Source organism: Nelumbo nucifera, chromosome 3 (genome assembly GCF_055504915.1).
Source record: "Nelumbo nucifera cultivar China Antique chromosome 3, China Antique-T2T, whole genome shotgun sequence".
NCBI classification, from domain to species: domain Eukaryota; kingdom Viridiplantae; phylum Streptophyta; class Magnoliopsida; order Proteales; family Nelumbonaceae; genus Nelumbo; species Nelumbo nucifera.
In genome coordinates this window covers 88,775,487-88,799,360 of record NC_142651.1, presented here as the reverse complement: position 1 = coordinate 88,799,360, position 23,874 = coordinate 88,775,487, and the positions used below count along the sequence as shown (strand labels likewise).

The following is a 23,874-nucleotide window of genomic DNA, read 5'->3' as shown; positions in this document are numbered from 1 at the left end:
ATCGTATGGACACCCAAATCTTGTGGAATTAGGGGGCGAATTTCAAAATTTTTTTTCTCTCCCTTCAACTGGGAATCGCATTCCCTATTTAGAAAATCATATTTTCAATGATCAATGTTGAACCATAAACTGAACCAGATCTGAACCAAAAGGAGTAGGAGAGGATTATACCTGATATGGAGAAATAGTATCCCCCAATGAAGGTGTTCATGCCCAAGGAAGGATCCAAAGACTGCTCCCACTGAAGATGGTGCAGTGTAGGGTGGAGCAAAATCAGCAATATTCTTCTTCAAGAATTCTGTCATTCGCAAGAAATAGCAGGATGGCACGTGAGCACAGTTTCCTATCAATTCTTTCTCAAAGAACTGATATCAAGATCGAATCTTGACTTCTCCCACAACTGGAGATCGAATTAGCAAACAGGGCGGCAAGAAAGAATTTTGTAGGGTTGCTTAATTCTTTCTTCTGTGATTTCAGCTCTGAAGAGGATCTGATTATGTGTCTTCTAAAGGCTGCCACCCCCTCCTTTTGTTAACCTAAAAGATCAGCTCCTAATCCAATTAAGAGCTGCTTATCCAAATCATATTTGGATCAGCCCTCTCTTTTGGTGATAAGGATAAACCCTTATCTTATCTACAAATTATATTAGCTTTCTCCTAATCTCATTAGGAGGTTTCTAGATCTGAATGTGATTCAGATCTGGACTCTCTGAGTGGATAGGGTCAAGACCCTATCCTATCTGCTAATCCATCTCAGAATTCGTCCCATAATTAACTAATTAAATAGCCCAGTTCGAAATGGGCTTTAGGCCCATTAAGTTTATGTGCTCACTTAACCTTCTTAACTACTGCCAAGTTGGGCTTCCTTGTGTGGCGTGGGACCCAAGCATTGATCTACACATCAGCCACATGGGTTCGGCCCAGCCTTTGTTATAAGGCCTGGCCGAATACACTGTTATGGACAGTGCACCCCGTGAAACCCATCAAATGGGCTCTATGGGCCCAACACTTACCCTAAGTGGTCCCTGGGCCAAGCCACCTTGTAACACCCAGGGACTGTGGGCAGATGCAAGATTTGCCCATCAGGTATTACCCTCAATGGTCTTACACATAACCTCTCAGCCCATAATGATCATACACTGCCCGACAAGAGAGGACCTTTCCCTCGGCTGCAAGAAACAGTGTTGCACTCTCTACTTCTATGGATCCCGGGAATTAAAACCTTCTTGCAAACATTTTAGAAACCATAATATATATACTTTTATATCTCATATAAAATATACTTTGCAAAACAAATCTCAACGGTTGAAATCGACTACCGGCAGTCTTGGTTTCCATCAGTGAGAGTGCATCCCCGATCATTACCTTTGTCCGACAAAGGGGCTGATCCTGTCACTATGATCACCCACTCAGATGAGTTCTCAAACTGTCCCAACATACCCAGGTTTTGACCCCCGCTAAGGATCTCACTGATTGGTACATCAAAGACAGCCCAATCCGACACCTAGTGCAGTATCATAATCGAGTCTAGGGGTCGGGTGTAACTTTCCAGTTTTTCCCATCAATCTCCAAGGTCCAGGGCAATACTGGAAATCTGGTCCAGTTCAAAGATTCAATTAATCCTACACTGTATGTGCCTAGGGTCTCACCCTGGCAGCTGAGATAGGTCACCCCAACCGACTTGGTGGCACCACAGTGTCAATCTTATCAGGATAGGTCTCCCCAGACCGACTCACTGGCTGTGAACATTCTAAACTAACACGAGTCTTATTAAGTGTCCAGTTTAAGGGTATTACACAGAAACATACTAAGGGAACATGAATCAAATATGCACTTTTATTCATTTACAATAAATTCATAAAGTACATCATTCTGATTGAAGCTAAGGGCATACAAAACTGTCTAACAATTTACTCATAGTTTTCTTCATTTTTTTTTATTCCCCTATTTAGTTGCATAGTAAGTTTACAACATTCTGAAGTCAACGAGTTAGTTCTCTTTAGACTTGTGAATTTGCAAACTTGCTCAGCTTAGGTTAGCCTATGTTTTGATAATATAAGGGAAAAATTGAATCTTTGAAAATGTAATTACATCATTTGATATCACATGTAAGTAGAATGTGACAACCAATTAACTCAAGGATCATATATGTTATATTTCCAAAAGGTCTAGGGTACTTTTAAATAGGTTTTAAAATTTTAGGATACTTTTAATTAACATTGTATTTTTTTAAAATAAAAAGTCAAGAAATTAGGCCAAAACAAACCCAAACCAAGCATGATTGGATTGGATTAAGGTTAAAGTTAGGGGGTTAGGTATCACATGAAACATGAATTGGGATTAGGGTGGACCTCCACCTATTATATTTGAAAAATAAAAACCCACCAACCTACCCACACCCCAAAATCCCAACAGAGCCTTACAAACTTGAGCGCACGAGGTCCATGTCTTGAGTTAGCAAACTTGGGCTTGACATCCGGTTAGGCTTGGACCATATTTGAGGTCTAGGTCTTAGAGGTGTGGGCCTTGGTTAGGGTTGTCAACGGTTTGGGTCTAGTTTGAGACATGGTAGAACCATCCTGAACCGATTGTTAAAATCAAAACCAATACCGAATCGACGGGAACTAGGACAGTCGGGTATGCTCCGATAAGGACCGATTACATAAACAAGCCTATTAACACATGCAATTTTTATGACAGAACTACTACTATAACAAAGAAAAAAATTATGGAATCATAGGGCAAGTTACAGAACTTTTGATGTTTTTTGATAAAAAGAAAACAAAGAAAAAAACTATGGAATCATAGGACAAGTTACAAAACTTTTTATGTTTTTGGATAAAAAGAAAACAAAGAAAAAAGTCTGGAATCATAGGACAAGTTATAGAACATTTGAGATACCTTTGAGAGACATGTAATGTCATTGCTGCTTCCAACTTCCACTGGTGCCTCCACCATTGTTTGAACCTTTGAGATTGAATAGTTAGAGAGTGAAAAGAGTTGAGAGTGATAGTGAAGAGAGTAGAAGGGAGATAAGAGTTTGAGTTAAATGAAGGGGGGATCTGAAGAAGAGATGGAAAAGTTCATATCAAGTCTAGAAGAGGAAGAAAGGAAGGGTAGGGGGCTAGGGGCCTCGAGAGAAGGGGACATAAAAAATGAAATGACCCTTGACCATTCGAATGATAAAATTTCTTCCACCCTGACCAAAATGACCATTTTGGACAATATATATTTAGAAGTATTATATATAAAATATTATACATTTAATTTATATTTATATAATCGGTTCGAGTCTGAATCGGTTGGGACAGCCAAAATCAGTCCCCAGCCTATAATAATCCAGACAGAAAACTACAAACCAGAACCAACCCTTCGATAGAACTGGAACACCATACACTATACCTGGTTCGCACGGGTCGGGTCTATTGGGTAGAACCGACCCATTCACAGCCCTAGCTTTGGTTGATCGTAACTTGTAAACCCAGCCGGCCAGCCCAACCCGTCCAATTTGCAGCGCACCCAGTCCTAAGTCCCAAGATTCCCAAGTCCCAACCGTCTAACCCCTAACGTGCTTGTCGCCAGTCAAGACTTAAATCGTCCCCAAAAGTAATTTTTCACTTTTCATCAATGAATCGAATATTGCAAACGTGCCTCCTCTCTCCTTCCTGCTCCAGGGTATGAACCATGATATATGAACATCAATAAATAAATGATCTTACTTTGTGGTATTCTGAGATATTCCACGCTCAGTGTTTTGTTTTGGTGTCTTCAGCTGCCAGTGACATCCCTTTTCAGAAAATATATCTCCTCTGGAGCTCATGGACGGTACTTCTTTACATGACCCACCTTGATTTCCTACCTTTCCTATCAGTTTCCTTGTCGGTTTAGTATTATAACAGAAATGCCCAGTTCGTTTGTGATGTTAATGCGATTTTTCTTCCCATCAATCTGATCTTATAGATAAACGTTTTTGTCACTAGAAAATCTGGAACTGGTTGGTTTCGGCTACAAAGTTTATGGGGGTTTAATTTATGGATTTGTTTCTTCTGGTTAATATTTTGATCAGATATGGATGGGGATGGTTGGTTTGAAAAATTTGTTGTGACTATCTAAATATCTGTAAGATGTTCACAGGCTATATTTCAAGCTGGGTTTCTCTCTTATTCTTTTTCTTTTTGTTTCGTTTTTATAATTTTTAGCTGGGTTTGATGGCCCTCTGTATCGGTATCGGAATTTTAGTTGATGGTAGCTAAATATATGTTAGATGTTCAAAGATTAGATTTCAAACTGGGTTTCCTTGTTATTTGTTTTTTTCTCGTGTTTATAATTTTCTATCTGGGTTTGATGGTCCTCTGTTTCGGAATTTTAGTTGATGTGGACAGACGCATTACTGCCAATATTATAATTACTGATCCTGTTATGTTTTTCGAAAACATCTTATAGCTGAATCTACTAACTTAAAATATTTATGATTTGCACTCTTGTTTTTCTTAACTCACAGTGATGAGGTACTGTGGTCTCATTTTCTAACTATTTCTGTTATGTGCGTTAGGAGAACTCACCCCTAAAAGCTAGCTGTTAGAGGGAGGGAACCCAAGCACATATATACCCACAACAACATCCCATACTACCGATGTGGGATACCTCACATTCGCATCCCATACTACCAACATAGGGCAAATGGATCGTAACATTCCACCATGCTCTGCAGTCCCAGCGCCATGCAGGCTGGCTTTGCACTAGTCCACTTAGTCCCAGCCGAACATTGCAATACCAACATCACCACCTGCGCCACACGATTGCAACTGGAAGGCATATTGTAGGCTCTGATACCATTTGTTATGTGCATTAGGAGAACTTACCCATAAAAGCTAGCTGTTAGATGGAGGGAACCCAAGCACATATATACCCCACAACAGCATCCCATACTACCAATGTGGGATAACCTCACATTAGCATCCCATACTACCAACATGGAACAAATGGATTGTAACAATTCTTAAGCTACTAGGTTTGTTTGTTTTTCTTTTGCATCGTCTATTCCACCTTCTATCTAGTACTTTTTCTTTTCTTATTTTTTTTTTCCAAATCGTGGAGATGAAATTTTATATCTATATACAGCTCAATCTTTCGAGAAACTGAGATTCATCAGGGCCATGTGAAAGTGTCATCAAATAAAAACTCATTTTATGGGTTTAGAACTTTTTGTACAGCTGAAGGTGCGTGCTAACTTTTTACTATCTGAACTGTGATGTTTAAGCAATCGTTCATCCGGTTCCATTGTGATCTTTAGTTTTTTTCTATATTTTTAGTTGAATCTAGTGTCATGTGATGTTTTTCTTCTTTATATCCCACAACCTGAACTTCCCCAGTTGACCTTAATGTTCAATGATGCTTTCCAATTTTTTCTTTTTGTAATTTTTATGTTTCCATTTCCAAATATATGGTTAGGATTGGTACCTATTTGTTGCTACTACAGGTTCAAACTTAGATTGGGTTGAAAAATTGTTAAATGTTGAATTAGCTAGAGCTCGATGTGGTTGAAATCTGTTATATTTTCTAAAGGAGCAGAAAGATACCTTAAACAGAACCCCTTCCCAGAGTACAGCTTTAACATTTCAAGGCCTCACTGTGTGATTCAATAAAACATAACCATGCAGTAGAAAGAACAAAAATTGTATGAAGAGGTCAATAAAACCTACTACATCTGTTGTCATATTTCTTGATTTCTTCTGGAGAGTTCATCATTATTTTTCTGACCTTTCCAAAGATGCAAAGTTAGATGGGTTCCAATCATCCTGCCCCTAAGCACATGTAACAATGCACATATTCAGACAAGGAGAGGGATCAGTCTTGTGTTTTGGAAAGTATTTTAAGTAGGGTCATAAGCTGGGTAAAGTCTTTGGACCTGTTCTCAACCCTCTCTTTCGATGATATAAGAAAGAATTGGGAGAAAGTAGCCAAAAGTTTTGATGTTAGTAACAGGCCTTTGGTGGAGTGGAAGCCTCCTGAGGTAGGTGTGATTAAATTAAATTTCAATGGCAGCAGCTTGGGAAACCCGGGGCCATCTGGAATTGGTGAGTCTTCAGAAATGCTGAGGGCCAGATTGTTTCTCTATTTTCTGGTCCTATTGGGGAGGGAAATTCAGTTAACGCAGAAGTCCAAGCTGTCCTACAAGGAGCAGAAATTGCAAAAGAGCTGGCAGTGGAGCATTTAATGATTGAAGGTGACTCCAAATTGGTGATTGGATGGCTAAAAGAGCCAGAGATAGCAGCCTAGCCCTACAGGGAGGCTTTGAGAAGATTTAAGTGGCTAACATCAAATATCTTAGTCACAGTTCAATGGGAAAGAAGATCGGCAAATGGGCTGGCAGATTATTTAGCCAAACAAGGTGTACATAGGAATCATCTCTTTTGGGCTCAATTGTAAGCCTTATGATATAGTCTAGAGGCTGCACCTTGCGCCTCATTGTTGGGAGCTCTATGTTGTATATGTTTGTTACTCTTAATAAATAAAACAACCATTTTTATAAAAAAAAGCACATATTCAGTCAAAATGCAAAGACTTGTAACTGCATGGCTATTTCTCAAGGTGGCTTATCTTCTTAAAATGCAAATACTTGGTGGTAAAATCCTTAAACTAAGAATATTTTATACATATAACATATTCAGGCATCAGGGGTGTGATTAGAGACAACATGTGAAAATATTTTGCTAATTTATTTTGGACCAATTGGTTATGGGGAAGAACTGCTAGCTCTAATATGAGGTCTGATGTATGTGGGCATGGAAGGGTGGAGGAACATTACAAGTGGAAGGAGACTGTGAAGTTGTCATTAAATGGCTGGGTATGTTATTTAGCATTAAGTGAGGGCTCTAGCTTCCAACCTAAGCTGCATGTTCAGGTAGACCCCTAGAGAGGCCAATGGTTTGGTATGTTATTTAGCCAGGGCTGGGGTCACAAAACAGCATTGCATGTGGAACACTAGGCTTGGGGGTCAATTATAAAATGTTGAAAGTATGAACCAATAGTTTTTGGTCAACAGATTTCTGTTCTTCGTACTTGAATACCAGTACCCACCTTTTTGATGGTGAGGAGCTTTTCACATATATTACAATAAAACCTTTTACTGTTGTTCAACATATATTATGATAAGATGCATTGACACATATAATAGTAATATGTACCTATAGTTGTAATATTACAATAAAGTGCCTTCCTTGTGATTTTGGTCACCTAGGTGGGTGCCTATTTTATAGCCATGGTGTTCAGGCGAGGTGCTCAACCAAGGACACCTTGTTGCTTAGGTGACACCTAGGCTGCACCTTGACAACTATGGTTCCAAATGTTTGAAATATTTTACATGGGTGTTTTGAAATTGATTCTCTACCTGTATCAGACCTTTAATTTTCCTTGCAAATTCCTTATCAACTTTGTATTTATGTAGTGTAATTTTGTAGTTAGATTGATTTCGATGTTGCACAAATCTGTGCATCCATTTTTAAAAGGCATGGCATAAACATGCATAATTGGACATTTAGGAATATGTTTTCTTTAGCTTATTCACCATGAAATTTTGGTTATTTCACAGTAATATATTACAAGTTGATCTATATATTGATTAAAATGTACATTTATATTCAATCAGCCTATATTTTACTGAAAATCCCTTTGAACATGCTCAGTGTTTTAGGTTATCTCTAAAGAATTTCACCTTTTTGTCAACACTATTTTATAGTGCAATCCAGGAGTTTCTCTGATGAATTTGGCATTACTCACTAAAGTTATTTATAGATGAATTCCGACTGATCTTATCTAGTAACATTCATGATTGATTCTTAATTATTTCTTATTATTCTTACCTCTATATCTGTCCTCGTTCTTTCATTAAAATATTCCTTAATTGTTCTGTCCAAGGGGTGGGATTGCCTTGGATTTTGGGACACCTTTACCTGTTTACCGGGAAAATGCTGTAATTTAGATGACATTTAACACATGTCAGAAGAATGGATCAGCAATCAAGAAGATTATGCTGCAGGTCTTGAGGGACCTTGGGTCTTTCCAAATGGGATGGATACTCTAGAAGGTTTTCTATCAGGTCCTGCAGAGTGCAGACAAAGTTTCAATTCATTTGGAAGCTTAATTAGTTTCTTTTTTTGCTATGAAAATGGATAATACAATTGGGGTAGGCAGTAACCCTCCCCCAAACCCTGATGAAGGCAGTTTTTGGTCCCGGGTCTAGGCTACAACCAGCAGGAGATGTTACCAGCGAGCTGGTTGTCACCTTTGAGCTTTATTGGTTTCTTGATGTACCCTCCACTTAAAGAGATAATTTGTTATCTATCCCATATATGTCCCGAATTTTATTTTATATTTTTAAATTTATCATTGAGGTCTTTTATCTATGTTGTCTGTCTTGGTTAATTTTTCTAATTTAGATTGAGGTCTTATTAGTCATATGAAGTTATTAGGAAGGACTATAAAGACAAGTTTGACCAAGGTATGAATTCTTTGATAGAGAAGTTTTTATCTTCAATCCCTTCTACAATGTATGCCCACTTTATACAGTATACCTATAGATGTTTAAAATGCATGTGTTTGTTTACATTGATATCCCTACTTAGTGCCCAACCTATTCAAGAATGTATCACACTATCACTTTGTGCCTGCACTGTCTTTTGGTTTTTATTGTGCTTATAGTTTGATAATAATATGCATATATGAAAAAGTGGTGGTTCCTACCATCTGATACAGTTTTATGGTCAATTTAGATCTGTCTTCGAAGAAGTGTGTACCATGTGACTCAAAGGATATTCGGCCCATGACTGAACAAGCAGCTAATGAGCTAATAACAAAGGTTCATTTCAAATCTCTATCTTTCTTGTGTGCTTCCTTTTGTATTTGAAGTAACCATTCTCAACTCATATATTATTAGGTACCAGAGTGGAATCTGGTAAATGAAGGTGGTATCCTGAAGCTGAGTCGATCATGGAAAGTGAAGGCTTTTACCAAAGGGCTAGAGTTATTTCAGGCTGTAGCTGATGTTGCTGAAGCCGAAGGTATTTTGTTATTTCAGTTCTAGTCCTTAGAGAATGTTGAATGATCTTCTTTGATCAGAATTTTATTGCTGTTGATGGCTGTTATGGTTTCTTGAAGGAATAAGAGAGAAAGTAGGGAGAGAAAGAAGAGGAAGATACCTGGTATCACTCACAGGGTGCCTAGAATCACTCTAGGGCATGGGAATCACTCACCATATTTAGCATAAGCTGAAGAAAACTCGTAAACTTCATTTCTCTTTGTGTAAAACGTCCATACATATTTATAGACTCTAAACTCCTAATTATCCTAGGAGTCAAACTGTTAGACTCATAATAGTCCTAGGAGTCAAACTGTTAGACACAATAATCATAGTAGGACTCAAACTAAGCTGTCATATCCTATTTCAATTCAAAGAAGACTTAATAATGCTAATCCTACTTATGCAATGACTAAAATTTTAAACATAAATAAACTATAACCAGACAAATTAAACCCTATCATTGGACCCCATAGGAAATTGCAAAATGACAAAAATACCCCTACTGTCAAAAAAAATTCAGAAATACATAAAATTTCATAAAATTCCAATTTGACTCTTCATCTCCTGCATCACCAACTCACTAGCCAGCTGCTTAGTTTCCTTCATGGTGTGTTTGCACTTCCAAATTCCTGCATTGTTGTTCCTCAGACACCCCGCTACTATCGTCGACTTCCACCAATATATTCTCCAAGTTGAGTGCCCTGGATGGCTGGCCACTTAATCAGCTTGTAGTATTGTTCTCAATTTGTGAATTCTAAGTTTTTTAGAAGGTTCTATTATCATAGGCTCATAGCTGTTCCAAGGTTGAATCTTAAATTGTAAATTGTTGTGAATGTCCACCTATCCCTTTTCTTTATATAAGTTTTACACTAGCGGGGACCTGTGCGATGCGCGGGCTTTGTTAAAAGAATTTGAGACAAAAGGAGTTACAAGTGCAACTTGGATGGGCCTAACCTGAGCATGACCTAGCTCAATGAAAGCTTTTGCACATATTGGGCTTGAGTTTTCGAACTTCAAGCTAGGCTTGGGCTAAAAATCTCAGGCCTAACTTAAACTTAGGTTGGGCTTGGATTGAGCTATTGAGTAGCCCTAGCCTAAACTTAGCTCAATGAAAGCTTTTGCACATATTGGGCTTGAGTTTTCAAACTTCAAGCCAGGCTTGGGCTAAAAATCTCAGGCCTAACCTAAACTTAGGTTGGGCTTGGATTGAGCTATTGAGTAGCCCTAGCCCGGCCCGGCTCAATATGAACCTACCCAACATTTTATGATATACATATCGACACATTACCATCTATTCTACTTGAAAATTGGGCTACAAAGATAAACACGTCCAAGCCTAAGCCCAGCTCGTGATGTTGGGTTAAGTTTTTGTTGGGGCTGGGTTGGTAAACTCGGGCGTAACTTTGAGTTGGGCCAAGCCTGGATTTGAGGTTTGAGACTTAGGTTGGGCTTGGGTTGACCCTCAACCTGACCCAATCCGCACAATTTGCACCCCAAGAAGGAGCATTGTGACATTCCTAATGGATTAGGGGATTTTAGATTAATAATAATTAAGTTTAGAACTAATAATTTTATTATTTTTTTAATTTTGTCAACAAATTTGTAGTATTATCTTATTTTTTTTAAATGAAATTTAAATGGATATCAAATTATAAGATTTAATTTTGAAACTAAGATTTTCTTCTTTTTTGTCGTTTTTTTTTTATAAATGTTCTTTTTTGTTGTTTTATTAATAAACATGTTAGGTTTAAGTTGGGTAAAGTCACTAAAAAGTTGCTTTTGTATAGTTGGGCTAGATTTAGATTAGTATAAGGTCAAGTTGGATTTAAGACGAGCTAGAACTACCTAGAGGCTAGTGCCAAGCCCAACCTGAGGACTGAAAATAAAAGCTCAACCTATGCATAAAATGCAGGCTGGGTCAGTTGAAGATCGGGTTGGGCTTGCCCAAGTTGCACCCCTACTCCTTGCATTGTAACTACACAGTGTTGTACATGTTACACTTACATATATAGGTCTCATCTCATGCTATACGATAATTTGAAATTGGGTCACAACAACTGCAAGGAGCCTTAAGGCATTTCCATTTGAGTCGAGTTAGTCCAAGTCCAACCCACATTTTTTAAATGGAATCTAAATGGATTTTAAAATTTCATTATTTTTTATTTTTATATCATTGTTAACGGGTCCTTTGTTTTATATAAGTCTCTTATGTAGTATTTGCACTATGCACAATAAAAGGTCCCAACTCATAAAAAATATTAATTTAATAATATTATTAATTAATTTAAAATGCATTAATACTAAGTTATTTAATAAAATAAACAGAATAAACAGAACATGATACAACATTAGAACATGGGTTCTATGTGCAATATATCAAACCCATGTTTATTATGTCCAATAGATTTTAATCATAATATTATTAAAATTATCTGTTAATATTTTTTTGTATTTAAGTTTCTTGTTTTTATTAGTGTTTATTAAGTTTGATTTTTAAGTGGAATTGAAATATTTTTAATTAACATCTTAAGGAAACCAAAATTTCTTAAATTTTATTAACTATTATAAGATAAAAAGTGTTTTAATTTTTACTAAGTTTTATTAATAGTTATTATTTTTAAGTGGAAGTTTAGTGGATTTTAAATTAACATTTTTTTAGAATAATACTTTTATTTTTTAGCCTCAACCTATTTAAGTTAATATTTTAAATTAATATTTATTGTATTATGTTGTATTATTATTCCCTCCCTCCCTCTCTCTCTTTCTATAATTAATAATATAATATCTCTCTCTCTCTTAATTATGTGACTACTTTGTCTTGATAATAGTGTACAGTTTTATTGATGACATAATTCCTTTTTATATTTCTAAAGTAAAAAAATAAGAAAAATGTAAAAAAGAGAAAATAGATAAATAAATTTCCTCAAAGGAGAGGCATGCTGACAAATTAAAAGGACAATAAATGTATTGAAGACATATGGAGGTGATTATCCCTAATCATGGAAGAGAACAGAAGAGTATAACAGCAGCAAAAAGAGAGGCCATGCCTTGCCAACTTAGAACTTTATACAATAGCCAATAAGCATCCAACCTCCATACAAAACTTTCATCATTCAAACTGTGAATCATAGTGTATATTGTAGGTTTTTGGCAACGTTGTTTGTAACCTCTTTTTGCTTTTATTTTTCAATGACTGCAGAAATTGGGAACTGGCATGGTGCAATGTAGGGCATACTTTGAGAGAGATGACTTTCATGCTTATTCCATCTGCTGGCAGATGGAAATAATAATTCTAGCCTATTGAAATGAACATTCCAAGTATCAGACATGACAAATGTGTCTTAGATTAAAGATATCAGTCCATTTGAAATATGTTCTTCCAAACAGAGAATGTTTGATTACATATCAGTGTAGTAGTAGAGGAAATGTGATTTGAGAGGTTTACAAAATGAACATGGTATTTTGTCATGCTGTCTCAAATGTATATCTTTTGTGGTATGCATCACTGCATCCTAAGAAGTTGCATGGGATTTTCTGTTTTCAATTTATGGTAAGCAATGATCTTTTTGTTCTCAATGCAGGCCATCATCCTGACCTTCATCTTGTAGGATGGAACAATGTGAAAATTGAAATATGGACACATTCAGTTGGTAAGGATTAGTTATTAGTAAAGTTATTTTGTGATTGAGTAATGATTTCATTTTTTTTGTAAGAATTGAGTAATGATTTCATTCTACTGAAAATTTTGTGTTTTTCAAATTCTCTGACATATCTTGCCAAAGAAATAAAAAATTTAATTAAGCATTGTATGGAACATATAAAATTAAACACTACATAGAATGTATCAAGTCCATAATCCAGACTGGATTGGATGATACTGCCCAACATGGTTTGTAATATCAATATCAATGAACATTTCACCATGTAGAGTTGGGGAAATATCAGAGATATTTCGCTAAGGTATTTGGAAAATCTAAAAGCAGTAAAGTTTTCTGGAAACATTAAGGGCCTGTTTGGCATCAATTCTAATAATTTTCATTCTCAGGATCCATCCAGAAAAGAATGGATTCTAGCTCTTCATGGTTCTGATAATATATGTGTAAGCGTTTGGGACACCTTTTCCTTAGAATCAGAATTAAGTTTAGGAACGAGCCATTGAGAAGGGAACTCTAGATCTGGAGAACTTCAGGAGAAGGGAATGAGCATAAGAAGAGATAAGTCAATAAAGCATTTGGAAAAATAAGACCAAGAACTTGATGGAGTGTCAAAAACACAACATACCAAGAGCGGGTTTCTCCTTCAAGCTGCATGAAGCACCCACTAAAAAGCCTCAAATTCCAGATACATCTGAGAAAAAGATCCAAGAAAATGAACAATAAAAATGAGGTTTTGATCCCAAAAGAGGATTTGAAAATGTCAGGATTCTTGACGACACCAAAGAAACATATTTTTTCTTTGAAAATAGAGAACAAAGAAAATCCGCCAGGTATTTCCAATAAAATCATAATCTTTCACAAAGAGATTGCAAACCACCATCAGGTATTTCCAATAAAATCCAAACCACCATCAGGTATTTCCAATAAAACACAACATACCAAGAGCGGGTCTCTCCTTCAAGCTGCATGAAGCACCCACTAAAAAGTCTCAAATTCCAGATACATCTGAGAAAAAGATCCAAGAAAATGAACAATAAAAATGAGGTTTTGATCCCAAAAGAGGATTTGAAAATGTCAGGATTCTTGACGACACCAAAGAAAATCCGCCAGGTATTTCCAATAAAATCATAATCTTTCACAAAGAGATTGCAAACCACCATCAGGTATTTCCAATAAAATCCAAACCGCTCATAGAATCAGAATTAGGTTTGGAAATAATGGTTTGAAAATGTCACTTTTCTCCTGAAATTCTCATCCACTGTTCCTGTTTTCTTTTATTTTCAAAGAAGTATTCTAAATGTAGAGTTTAGGCATTTTTTCACCTCTGAGAGAGGACTTGTTTGTGTTTTCCAAAGAATATTTCTGAATTGAAACAACTTGCTGGCCTGATTACAGTCAATCCTCTGAGCTTGTAAAATTTCCAACTATCTCACAACTTCTTCCACTTCCCAATCAAAAAGGTTTCTTCTGAACTGTGGTACCCAGGTCACCTCATTACCCGAGAATGTGTAAGAGTCAGCAATCGAAGCATTCTAATTGGTGGCACACTGAAAAAGAAGAGGAAAATCTTCTGCCAAAGGGTGGTCCAAGCACCAAGGATCCTTCCAGAATGTGATTCTGTCTCCTTTGCCTACTTTGAAGCTTAAACCCTCTCTAAACAAGGGAAAATATCTGAATATGCCTTTCCATAAAGAGCAGCCCCAATTAGGAAGTGGGTCTCTCGATCTCCAGTTTCCCCACTCTACCCCAAACTTGGCAGCTATTAGGCTTCTCCACCAAGCTCCCCTTTCTGTTGCAAACCTCCAGAGCCATTTACTAAGAGCCAAATTTGTCACCTTGATTTTCCTTAAATCCAATCCCCCCTTCTTCCATAGGTAGACAAGTTTGATTCCAATTGACAAGACGAATCTTCTTTTCCTCCTCCCAACCCCTCCACAAGAAATTCCTTTGGAGAATCTCCAGTCTCTTTGCCACTTTTGCTGGAACAGGAAAAAGGGGAAGAAAGCAAGAAGGGAGATTTGAAAGGGTACTTTTTAAAAGGGTTACTCTTCCTCCAAAAAACAGATATTTTGCTTTCCAAGATGAGAGATTTTTTCCCAATCTTTCAATTACCGGGTTCCAAATGGCTGAAGAAAAACATTTAGCTCCCAAGGGCAGCCCCAAATATTTTATAGGAAGCTGTTCAACCCGACAAGCCAATACTTTGGCACATTTCTCCAAATTTGGAACCTGACCCACTGGGATAATTTGGCTTTTATTAAGGTTGACTTTCAGACCTGTTACTACTTCAAACCAGCTAGGAATCCCTAATAAGTTTTCCAATTGCTCCTAAGATGCATCTATGAAACATAAGGTGTCATCAGCAAATTGGAGGATGTTGACTTTTTCCTCCCCTGGGGTAATTGCAAACCCTTCCCACAAACCAGATTCAGCTGCCTTCTGACTGAAGAGAGAAAGGATTTCAGCAATATAAATAAAGAGCAAAAGAGAGAGGGGATCTCTTTGCCTAACCCCACGGGAGCTCTCAAAGAAACCTGCTGATTGTCCATTTATCAGGATGGAAAATTTTGGGGAAGGCACACAGACTTTCATCCAGTTCCTCAATTTTTGCCCAAAATTAATTTTTTCCAAGACACAATCTAAACATCTCCAATTTACATGGTTGTAAGCTTTTTCTATGTCCAGTTTGCACACCAAGGAAAGTACAATAACCTGTGGTGGATCTTCTGTCAGATATAGAGCCAGCCCATTCAGCATCAGTATATCCCTCTATTTCGAGATTTTCTCCACTCTTATATATCAAGCCACGACTAGGAGCTCCCTTCAAATACCTTACAATCCTTAGACTACATCCCAATGTGGAACCTGAGGTTTTTGCATGAACTAACTCACCACACTAACTGCAGATGAAATATCTGGTCAGGTAATGGTTAGGTAGTTTAGTTTACCCACCAACCTGTACTTTCCAGGGTCTTCAAACTCTTCACCCATATCACTGCTCAGGTTGGTATTTGATTCCCTAGGTGTTTCAGCTAGTTTGGCACCTAATAACCTTGTCTCTTCCAACAAATCAAGAACATATTTTCTTTGACACAAATTAATGCCATGTGTAGACCTTGCTACTTCTATCCCTAAGAAGTATTTTAGTTTACCAAGGTCCTTTGTTTGTAAGTGTTCTTGCATAAAGATCTTCAACCTATCAATTCCCAATCTATCACTCCCGGTAATGACAATATCATCTACATATACCACCAATAAGATCTTTCCATCCTGCAAATTGTGACTGAAGACTAAGTGGTCAACCTGACACTGTTTCATACCAAACTTCTTTACCACTTCACTGAACCTACCAAACCACGCACGAGGAGACTGTTTAAATCCATAAATGGCCTTCTTTAGTCTGCACACCTTACCATCTTCCCCTTGAGCAACAAACCCCGATGGTTGCTCCATATAGACTTCCTCAAGTAGATCACCATGTAAGAAAGCATTCTTGATGTCAAGTTGAAAGAGAGGCCAATCATACATAGTAGCTAGAGATATCACAACATGAACGAAACCAATTTTAGCAACAGGAGAGGTCTCCGTGTAGTTAATACCATATGTTTGGGAATACCCTTTGGCAACTAGTCTAGATTTTAACCGCTCTACACTACCATAAGGTAAATACTTAACAGTGTATACCCACTTACAACCGGCAACTTGCTTACCAGGAGGAAGTGTGGTAAGATCCCACGTACGATTATGAGTTAAGGCAGAGAGTTCTTCCATTGCATGGCGCCACCCTGGAGAGGCAAGGGCTTCTTGGACATTCGTAGGAACAGTAATAGAAGATAACGAGGAGATAAATTGGCGATGGGAAGCAGAAAGATGAGTGATAGAAACATTATTAGAAATAGGATGAAGAGTGCAACTGTGTTTACCTTTCCACAAAGCAATCAAAAGATCAAGATAAAAAACTGGGGTTGTAGCTGGTGTGGAAACAACTGCTGGAGCTGTCGATGGTGATGGAGCTAGAGGAGCCGATACATGTTGTCGATGTGTATACACTTGACAAATAGGTGGTCGTTCAACAGGAAGTTGCACCGAAGGCAAAGACTTGGTCATAGCCAGAACAAGTGGAATGGGGTCCTCAACTAGGACTGGAAAAGGAGGAGGTGGTGAGGAAGAAGAAACATCACCTGACCCCGAGAAAAACGGAGTGGACTAAAGGAAAGTAACATCAACACATATAAAGGAATGTCGGGATCTAGGGTTATAACACTTATACCCTTTCTAGGTCTGGGAATAGCCAAGGAAAATACACTTAATGGATTGTGCATCTAACTCGTCCCTTCTCGGTCCAAGATTATGAACAAAACAGACACACCCAAAAATCCAAGGAGTAAGGGGAAACGGAGACAAGGTGGGAAACAAACGGTGAAGGGAGAATGACCTTCAAGGATGGGCTTAGGCATCTGGTTAATCAGAAAGCAAGATGTAAGCACAACATCACTCCAAAAAGGTTTGGGTACATTCATATGGTGCACAAGGGATCGAGCAGTTTCCAAAAGGTGACGGTTCTTTCTCTTAGCTATCCCATTTTGTTGTGGGGTGTATGTACATGAAGTCTGATGGATAATGCCATGTTGTTCTAAATACTCTTGAAATGGTGTATAAAAGTATTCACGACCATTATCAAAACAGAGAATCTTAATGTATACACCAAATTGGTTGCAAATTTCAGCATAAATTTTTTGGAAAATGGAAAACATATCACTCATTTCTTTCATTAAGTAAAGCCACATCATCCTTGAATAATCATCAACAAAAATAACAAAGTATCTATAACCATTGTATGACATTATTTTATTTGGACCCCAAACATCTGAATGAACTAAAGAAAAATGACTCGACATACGATTATCAACCCTAGGATTAAAGGGAACACGATGATGTTTCCCCAACTGGCATGACTCACAATCCAAAACAGAAAGATGACTCAACGACGGAACAAGAGACTTCAAAACTTTAAGTGATGGATGACCAAATCTACAATGCCACTGAAGAGGAGAAAGAGATGTCTAAAGAGCTGTTGACGCACTGCCACCACCATCAAGATAATATAGTCCACCAATTTCATGCCCTCCACCAATCTTCATCCCCGTCTTGAGATCCTGAAAAACATAAGAAGAAGGGTAAAAAGTGATAGAGCAATTAAGGGACTTGGTCAACTTTCTAACTAACATAAGGTTAAAAGGAAACTTGGGAACATACAAAACTGAGGATAAAGATAAAGGGTCTATGTTAACATTACCAACACCACAAATGGAAGGTGTGGAACCATTAGCAAGGGTAACAGAGTGTGAGGTTGGGCTCTGAGAAAGGGAGGAAAACACACCTGGAGTTCCAGTCATGTGATCGGAGGCTCTAGAGTCAATAATCCAAGGGTTGGGTTTAGATGCCAGACAAGCCATACCTGAGTGTGCAAGAGTGGTTGTATTCTGTTGAGATGTGGCCTGAACAAACCTCTCATACTCATCATGTGGAACACTCATCATCTCCTTCCTGGGAACATCTGTGGATATAGAGGGCATCTGATCAGCTAGATGACCCTCCTGTCTAGAACTAGTATCATTGGTCACCGCATGATTTGCCCAAGTTGAAGGTGGGCCATGCAAATCATAACAATAATTGATGGTATGTCCTTCCATACCATAGTGCATACATCTTCTTGGACTAGAACTACATCCTCTACCACAAACTCCCCCTGAATCTCGACCTCCAATACGCCCACCAGCACGACTATACATAGGTCCACCACCACCACTACGACCATACACCGGTCCACTGCTACCACTATGGCCAGATTGAGCTCCCCGAGCTCCACCTCTAACACCACGGCCTCCCCCTCTTGACACTACAAAGGCCGACTTGTCAGAGATACTAGAATTCTCTGTAGGTCCAATAGAGATCCTCCGAAGACGAGCAAACACCTCTTCTAAAGATAGAAGAGCTGACCCTCCTAGTATTTGTGCCCTTACTGGTTCATATTCAGGTTTTAGTCCTGCAAAAAATCTGGTCACATCTAGTTCTCTCAGTTGTTGCTGAATTTTAACATTAGTGGTGAGGGGATGGTACACATTCAGCTCATTGCAAAGGTTTCTCATGCTAGCATAGTACTCCTCAAGACTCTGATTACCCTATTGTAGATTAAAGTATTTTTGATAAAGTTGATACACTCTAGTTGTGTTGTCTTGTCCCGAATACAGATTCTTCTTGGCATGGTCCCAAACCTCCTTGGCTGTATCAAGGAACATGAAATTCATACTGATCTTGGGTTCCATACTATTCCATAACCAGGTGAGGGGATGGTACACATTCAGCTCATTGCAAAGGTTTCTCATGCTAGCATAGTACTCCTCAAGACTCTGATTACTCTGTTGTAGATTAAAGTATTCCTGATAAAGTTGATACACTCTAGTTGTGTTGTCTTGTCCCGAATACAGATTCTTCTTGGCATGGTCCCAAACCTCCTTGGCTGTATCAAGGAACATGAAATTCATACTGATCTTGGGTTCCATACTATTCCATAACCAGGTTATGATCTGTGCATCCTCTTGTTCCCAATCACCATACTCATGAGACTCAGTAGAGGGTTTTTCTTCCCTTATATGCTTCACTTTCTTCTTAGCTTTAAGAAAGACCTCTACAGATTTCACCCAAGGCACGTATTTTTCCCCATTCAATTTGATAGAAGTCATCTGAACATTCAGGTAGTCGGTGGGAACCATCACACTAGTTTTGTTTTCACTGTTATCTCTCATATCTGAATTTTTTTTCCTTTCTAATTCACCTCTCACCACACTGCACTCAGCACCACTTGTTGCTGAACTCTTCACTCTCCACACCACAACCCTACTACACGACTACCTGAATCCTCACCACACTACTTGGAACTCACTAACCATTGGATCCACACTAAAATCTGCACAAAACCCTACTACACGGCAACCTGAATTCTCACCACACTACTTGGAACTCACTAACCATTAGATCCACACTGAAATCTGCACAAAACCCACCTATCTAATCACCAAACAATCGACCTGCACCTAACACTCCACTGCATCACTCGAACCAGCCCTCTTCTCACCATTGATTAAGGGGGGGGGGGGGGGTCCTACGAATCACTGCAAACACCCACAAACCTGCTGACCGGAGGCATAGAAACCTCCAAGGGAAGAGGGCGGCCACTCCTTTTCAGCCCCTTCCCCTATCTTCAACCGATGCTAAAGAAAAAATAAAAAAACCCTCGGCCAAATCCGAGAAAACCAGAATTCTAGGCAGATTCAATTTTTTCACTGTGGCTCTGATATCATATTATAAACCTAATCTGCACTAGAATTCTGTTAGAATTAGGGTTGAAGAAATATTAGAGAGACTAGAAGAAGTAGTAGAAGAGAGGAGAATAGAGAAGAAGAAAATTCTGGTTTGAACTAGAGAACTCAGATTTCTCTCTAGTCGGCCAGATTGAATTTATATGTTTCTATCCATAATAACAAAAGACTACTTTGTCCCCACTTAAGTATGGGACACATCATCTAACAGAAATATTACACATCAGCAACTTTAAACATAAATATAAAGACTAAATACCCCTACACAGTTGACATTAACAGGTGCAAATATTGATAGATGCACATGGTGGCTCCCATGGCTTTGTTGGCTTCCCCATGGTCAAGTACTTATGATTGGTTGATTTTCCATAATGACACCACTTATGGGAACGTGTTCCCCATAACTGTCTGCCCTATGGTCGTGAGCAAAAAGGGCTCTTGGTTGGTGCATGTCAGCCTTGGCAATATGATAATGGCTTTCATTTGAGGGGAAATATGGAACCCAATGTGGAAGAGACTCACATGTTAGGGGGATATTGTTGGGATGCACGTGCGAGTGTATAGAATGTAGAGTCCCATATTGGAAAGAAATGAGGTGTAAGGAACTTATTTTCATTGATAATTCTTTGGCTGAGGTGAGCAGCTTTGGGACAAACAAGGGTATATTTGTTGAAGAGGCATCTATAATGAGGTTCATTTACTTTCAGGAAGGGCTAATCAAAATGCTTTATGTTCAGAAAAGCTTAATAAGAATGCTGTAGTAGGTGATGCTATTCAGCAAAAGAGTTTCAGAACCGGACCATCTTTTGAAGATTTACTGAAGAACATTAGTGAATGGTGATTACTAGGCATGAAAGGGTGAGATAGAACTGCAGCAAGAAGATGAGTTCATCCTTTTAGATGGGAGTGGTTCATTCGGATAAAAATGATAAATATTGCTAGTGGTTAAAAGAGAACTAAGCAAGAGTTTGGATGTGAGGAACATGCAAGAAAAATTTTTAAGAAATTAGAAGAGGGTTAAAAATGCTGTATCTGCAAATGTATTAGGCAGGTTTATCAGAGCAAGGTTTCATTAGAAAGGGAAGGGAGATCTATTTTAGGAGGTGTTTTGAGATGAGGATGTACTGAAATATATTGATTTTACTAGGAGTTTATTGTGTGAAAATGCTTATAGAGCATCTTCTTTGAATGCGGAGAATGTTGTAGATGTGGTTTTAAGAGTCATTGGGATGTATCTGCTTTTGTTGTAATGTAAGAAGGGGGACTGTCTATTATGACTATATTTTAGGGTTGGTGTTTTGAGATAAGGAGGTGCTGAATTTTATTAATTTTACTAGGAGTTTACTGTGTGAAAATGCTTATAGAGCATCCTCTTTGAAGGCAGGGAATGTTGTAGATGTGTTTTTAGGGGGATTGTCTATATGACTATATTTTAGGGTTGGTTCTCTCCTATTGGGGACTTTGCAGGTTATATTTGTTGGATATTGGTTCTTAGCATGTTCTTATTAGGTCTGGTATGATGTTCTTTTTTTCTTTCTTCCATGATTTCTGATCACCACCTATTATGTTCTTTTTTTATTGTAATGAAAAATTTTCTTCACCATAAAAAAAAAAAAACAGTTAGCTTTATTGGCATCTTTTGAACTCCTCTTTTAGTTTAAGTGAACTGCTAATTTTTAGTCTGGCTGCTTATAAAATAAAATCACGTCTTAGATCTATTTACCTTTTTCTTTTATTTCTTTGTCATATTCCCATTTCCTTTTTTTTCTTCCCCTATTATGTTTTGTTTTCTTCAAAGGTCCCTCATGCAGTATTTCTTCTTTTTTGCTTTTATGGGCGGGTAGGAGTTGAAAAACTAGTCTGGCTTAGCCAGATCAGGGGTTACAAGGGACGATGAGGATTTTTTTCCCTAATTTGGGGTGAATAGAAAAATTCTTCTCTTTGTACCCTTCTGTTTACTTGTCTGGGTTGTATGGATTCTTCTTTTCATCTTTTAATAAAATTCACTTTATTGTTTCTGATAGAGAAAAAAAGAACTGATTTGACCTTTTCTCCTTTAATAAATTGAGAACAATGTTGATATAATCTAAGGTTATTTCTAGTAACAAAATTTGCTCTTGGTAACATAAACATAGTTATTACTTTTTAGAAAATTTAACTTCTAATGCTTCCAGAAGTAAAACTGTAACTCCAGTTTTGCCGAGTGAGCATAGCCTCTTATGGTGAATGATACAATCTTAATGAACTTTTGAAATAATTTTCAACCTTGTAGCTCCTTTAGTATTTAATGAAGTTCATTATGAATGAAATTTTGTTTCTTAACATGGTTTTGATGCTGTTCTAATGTTCTAAACCAGGTGGACTGACAGAAAATGACTTCATACTTGCTTCCAAGATCAGTGCTCTTAACCTGCAACATCTGCTAAGAAAGAAGGCTACTGCCTAGCCATCAATGTGGGCATTGCTGGTCCATGATTCTATTATGTAAAAAAGCACTTTCATATGGGAAAACGGATCTTTTCTTTGATAGTCTATCTTGTAATGGTCTTAGTTTACTTCCACTGGAACTTCTGATCCTATTCTACCCTGTGGGAAGTTGCATTTTTACTCGGGTGATTCATGAATCCTATGGAGTCAAGGATCCTAGGCATTGCCTTGCAAATTTCATGCTTATATGTTTGGGTAATTATAAGGCCTATAATCTAGCATCTCTAGGCAGTTTTTTATATTTTTTTTGAGGTGTTTAGCCTGATACATGCAAAAGTAGAAGATGGTTACTTAAAGCTCAACTTTGATGGTCAATGCTGATGAAGCCAAGAGTTGCAAATTATCTTCTTTCATTGCCTTTAGCTCCTAACAAGTACTTGGTCCTGATTTGGGGGAAGGGGGTTCCAAATGTATGCAGGTTCAAGAACTTTGAGTGTCGAGCACGGATCAAAATTTTGCAATGTATACGAGCTGATGCATATTGTATTGGCAGGTTACCCATAAATCGTTTTTAAGTTTTTTTTAAACCTTTGTTTTAAATATTAAATAACATTATTTCCAACTTCCTCAAATTTTGAAAAAAGAAAACTAGAAGAAATAAGGTTCAGAGTACCAATACACCCCTTCCAGCGTATCATTGTGTATCTATACTTTGAACCATGGTCTTGAAGCCATATCAAGAAACTTCATTGTTCTTTTGTTATATCATTTAGGGAATCATTGTCAACTACTAAGCCAAATAATTTACTTAAAATCATCTATCATTTGAAATTTAAAAGATGACTAAATCCAAAGAGATTTAAAATTGTGGAGGGTACATGAAAGTTTGGAATTGATTAAGGATTTTGTGAAAAGTAAAAGAGAAAGTCACTCAATTAACTACTTGGTTGCTGATGGCATGAAACCCTAGGCAGCGTCCTCATCCATGGCAGATCCCAAGGATGATCCTCCTCTTTCTATGAAACCTTCCTTTGCTTCTATTCTGTCTCGTGTTTCTCCTTTGTCTAAACTAGTGTTAGATGTTCCAGTTGTCGATGCAGGCTTGAAACAAGGTGAACCTGTTATTTTTTTCAAAAGATATCTTTGAGAAATCCTATGATATACTTCGTTGGGCTCTGATTGGCAAATGTATGCATGGTTGACCCCCTCTATCAGAGATTAAAGACTTCATCTGCAATACTTTTACTTAAAAAAATGAGGCATGGGTGATTGGTCTTTGATTCGAAAAGTATTTTGATTAGATTTGATGAGGATGACTTTCTTAAAGTTGGTTC

General features: G+C 37.7%; 1 protein-coding gene across 3 annotated transcripts; it reads left to right on the top strand.

Annotated features, from left to right (window-relative positions):
• Positions 1-3,570: 3,570 nt before the first annotated feature.
• On the top strand, positions 3,571-22,936 carry LOC104587686 (Transcriptional coactivator/pterin dehydratase). Of its 3 annotated transcripts, XM_010245390.3 has the most exons (7): positions 3,571-3,674; positions 3,772-3,824; positions 5,121-5,218; positions 8,771-8,856; positions 8,935-9,058; positions 12,660-12,728; positions 22,471-22,936. In XM_010245390.3, exons 1-7 carry the CDS (start codon positions 3,627-3,629, stop codon positions 22,557-22,559), a joined length of 567 nt encoding a protein of 188 aa, XP_010243692.1. In that variant the 5' UTR covers positions 3,571-3,626; the 3' UTR covers positions 22,560-22,936. The 3 variants fall into 3 exon arrangements, with proteins under 3 accessions (XP_010243692.1, XP_010243695.1, XP_010243691.1); XM_010245393.2 differs by lacking the exon at positions 5,121-5,218 and having other exon boundaries at positions 3,588-3,674; XM_010245389.2 differs by lacking the exon at positions 3,571-3,674 and having other exon boundaries at positions 3,681-3,824.
• The last annotated feature ends 938 nt before the right edge of the window (positions 22,937-23,874 follow it).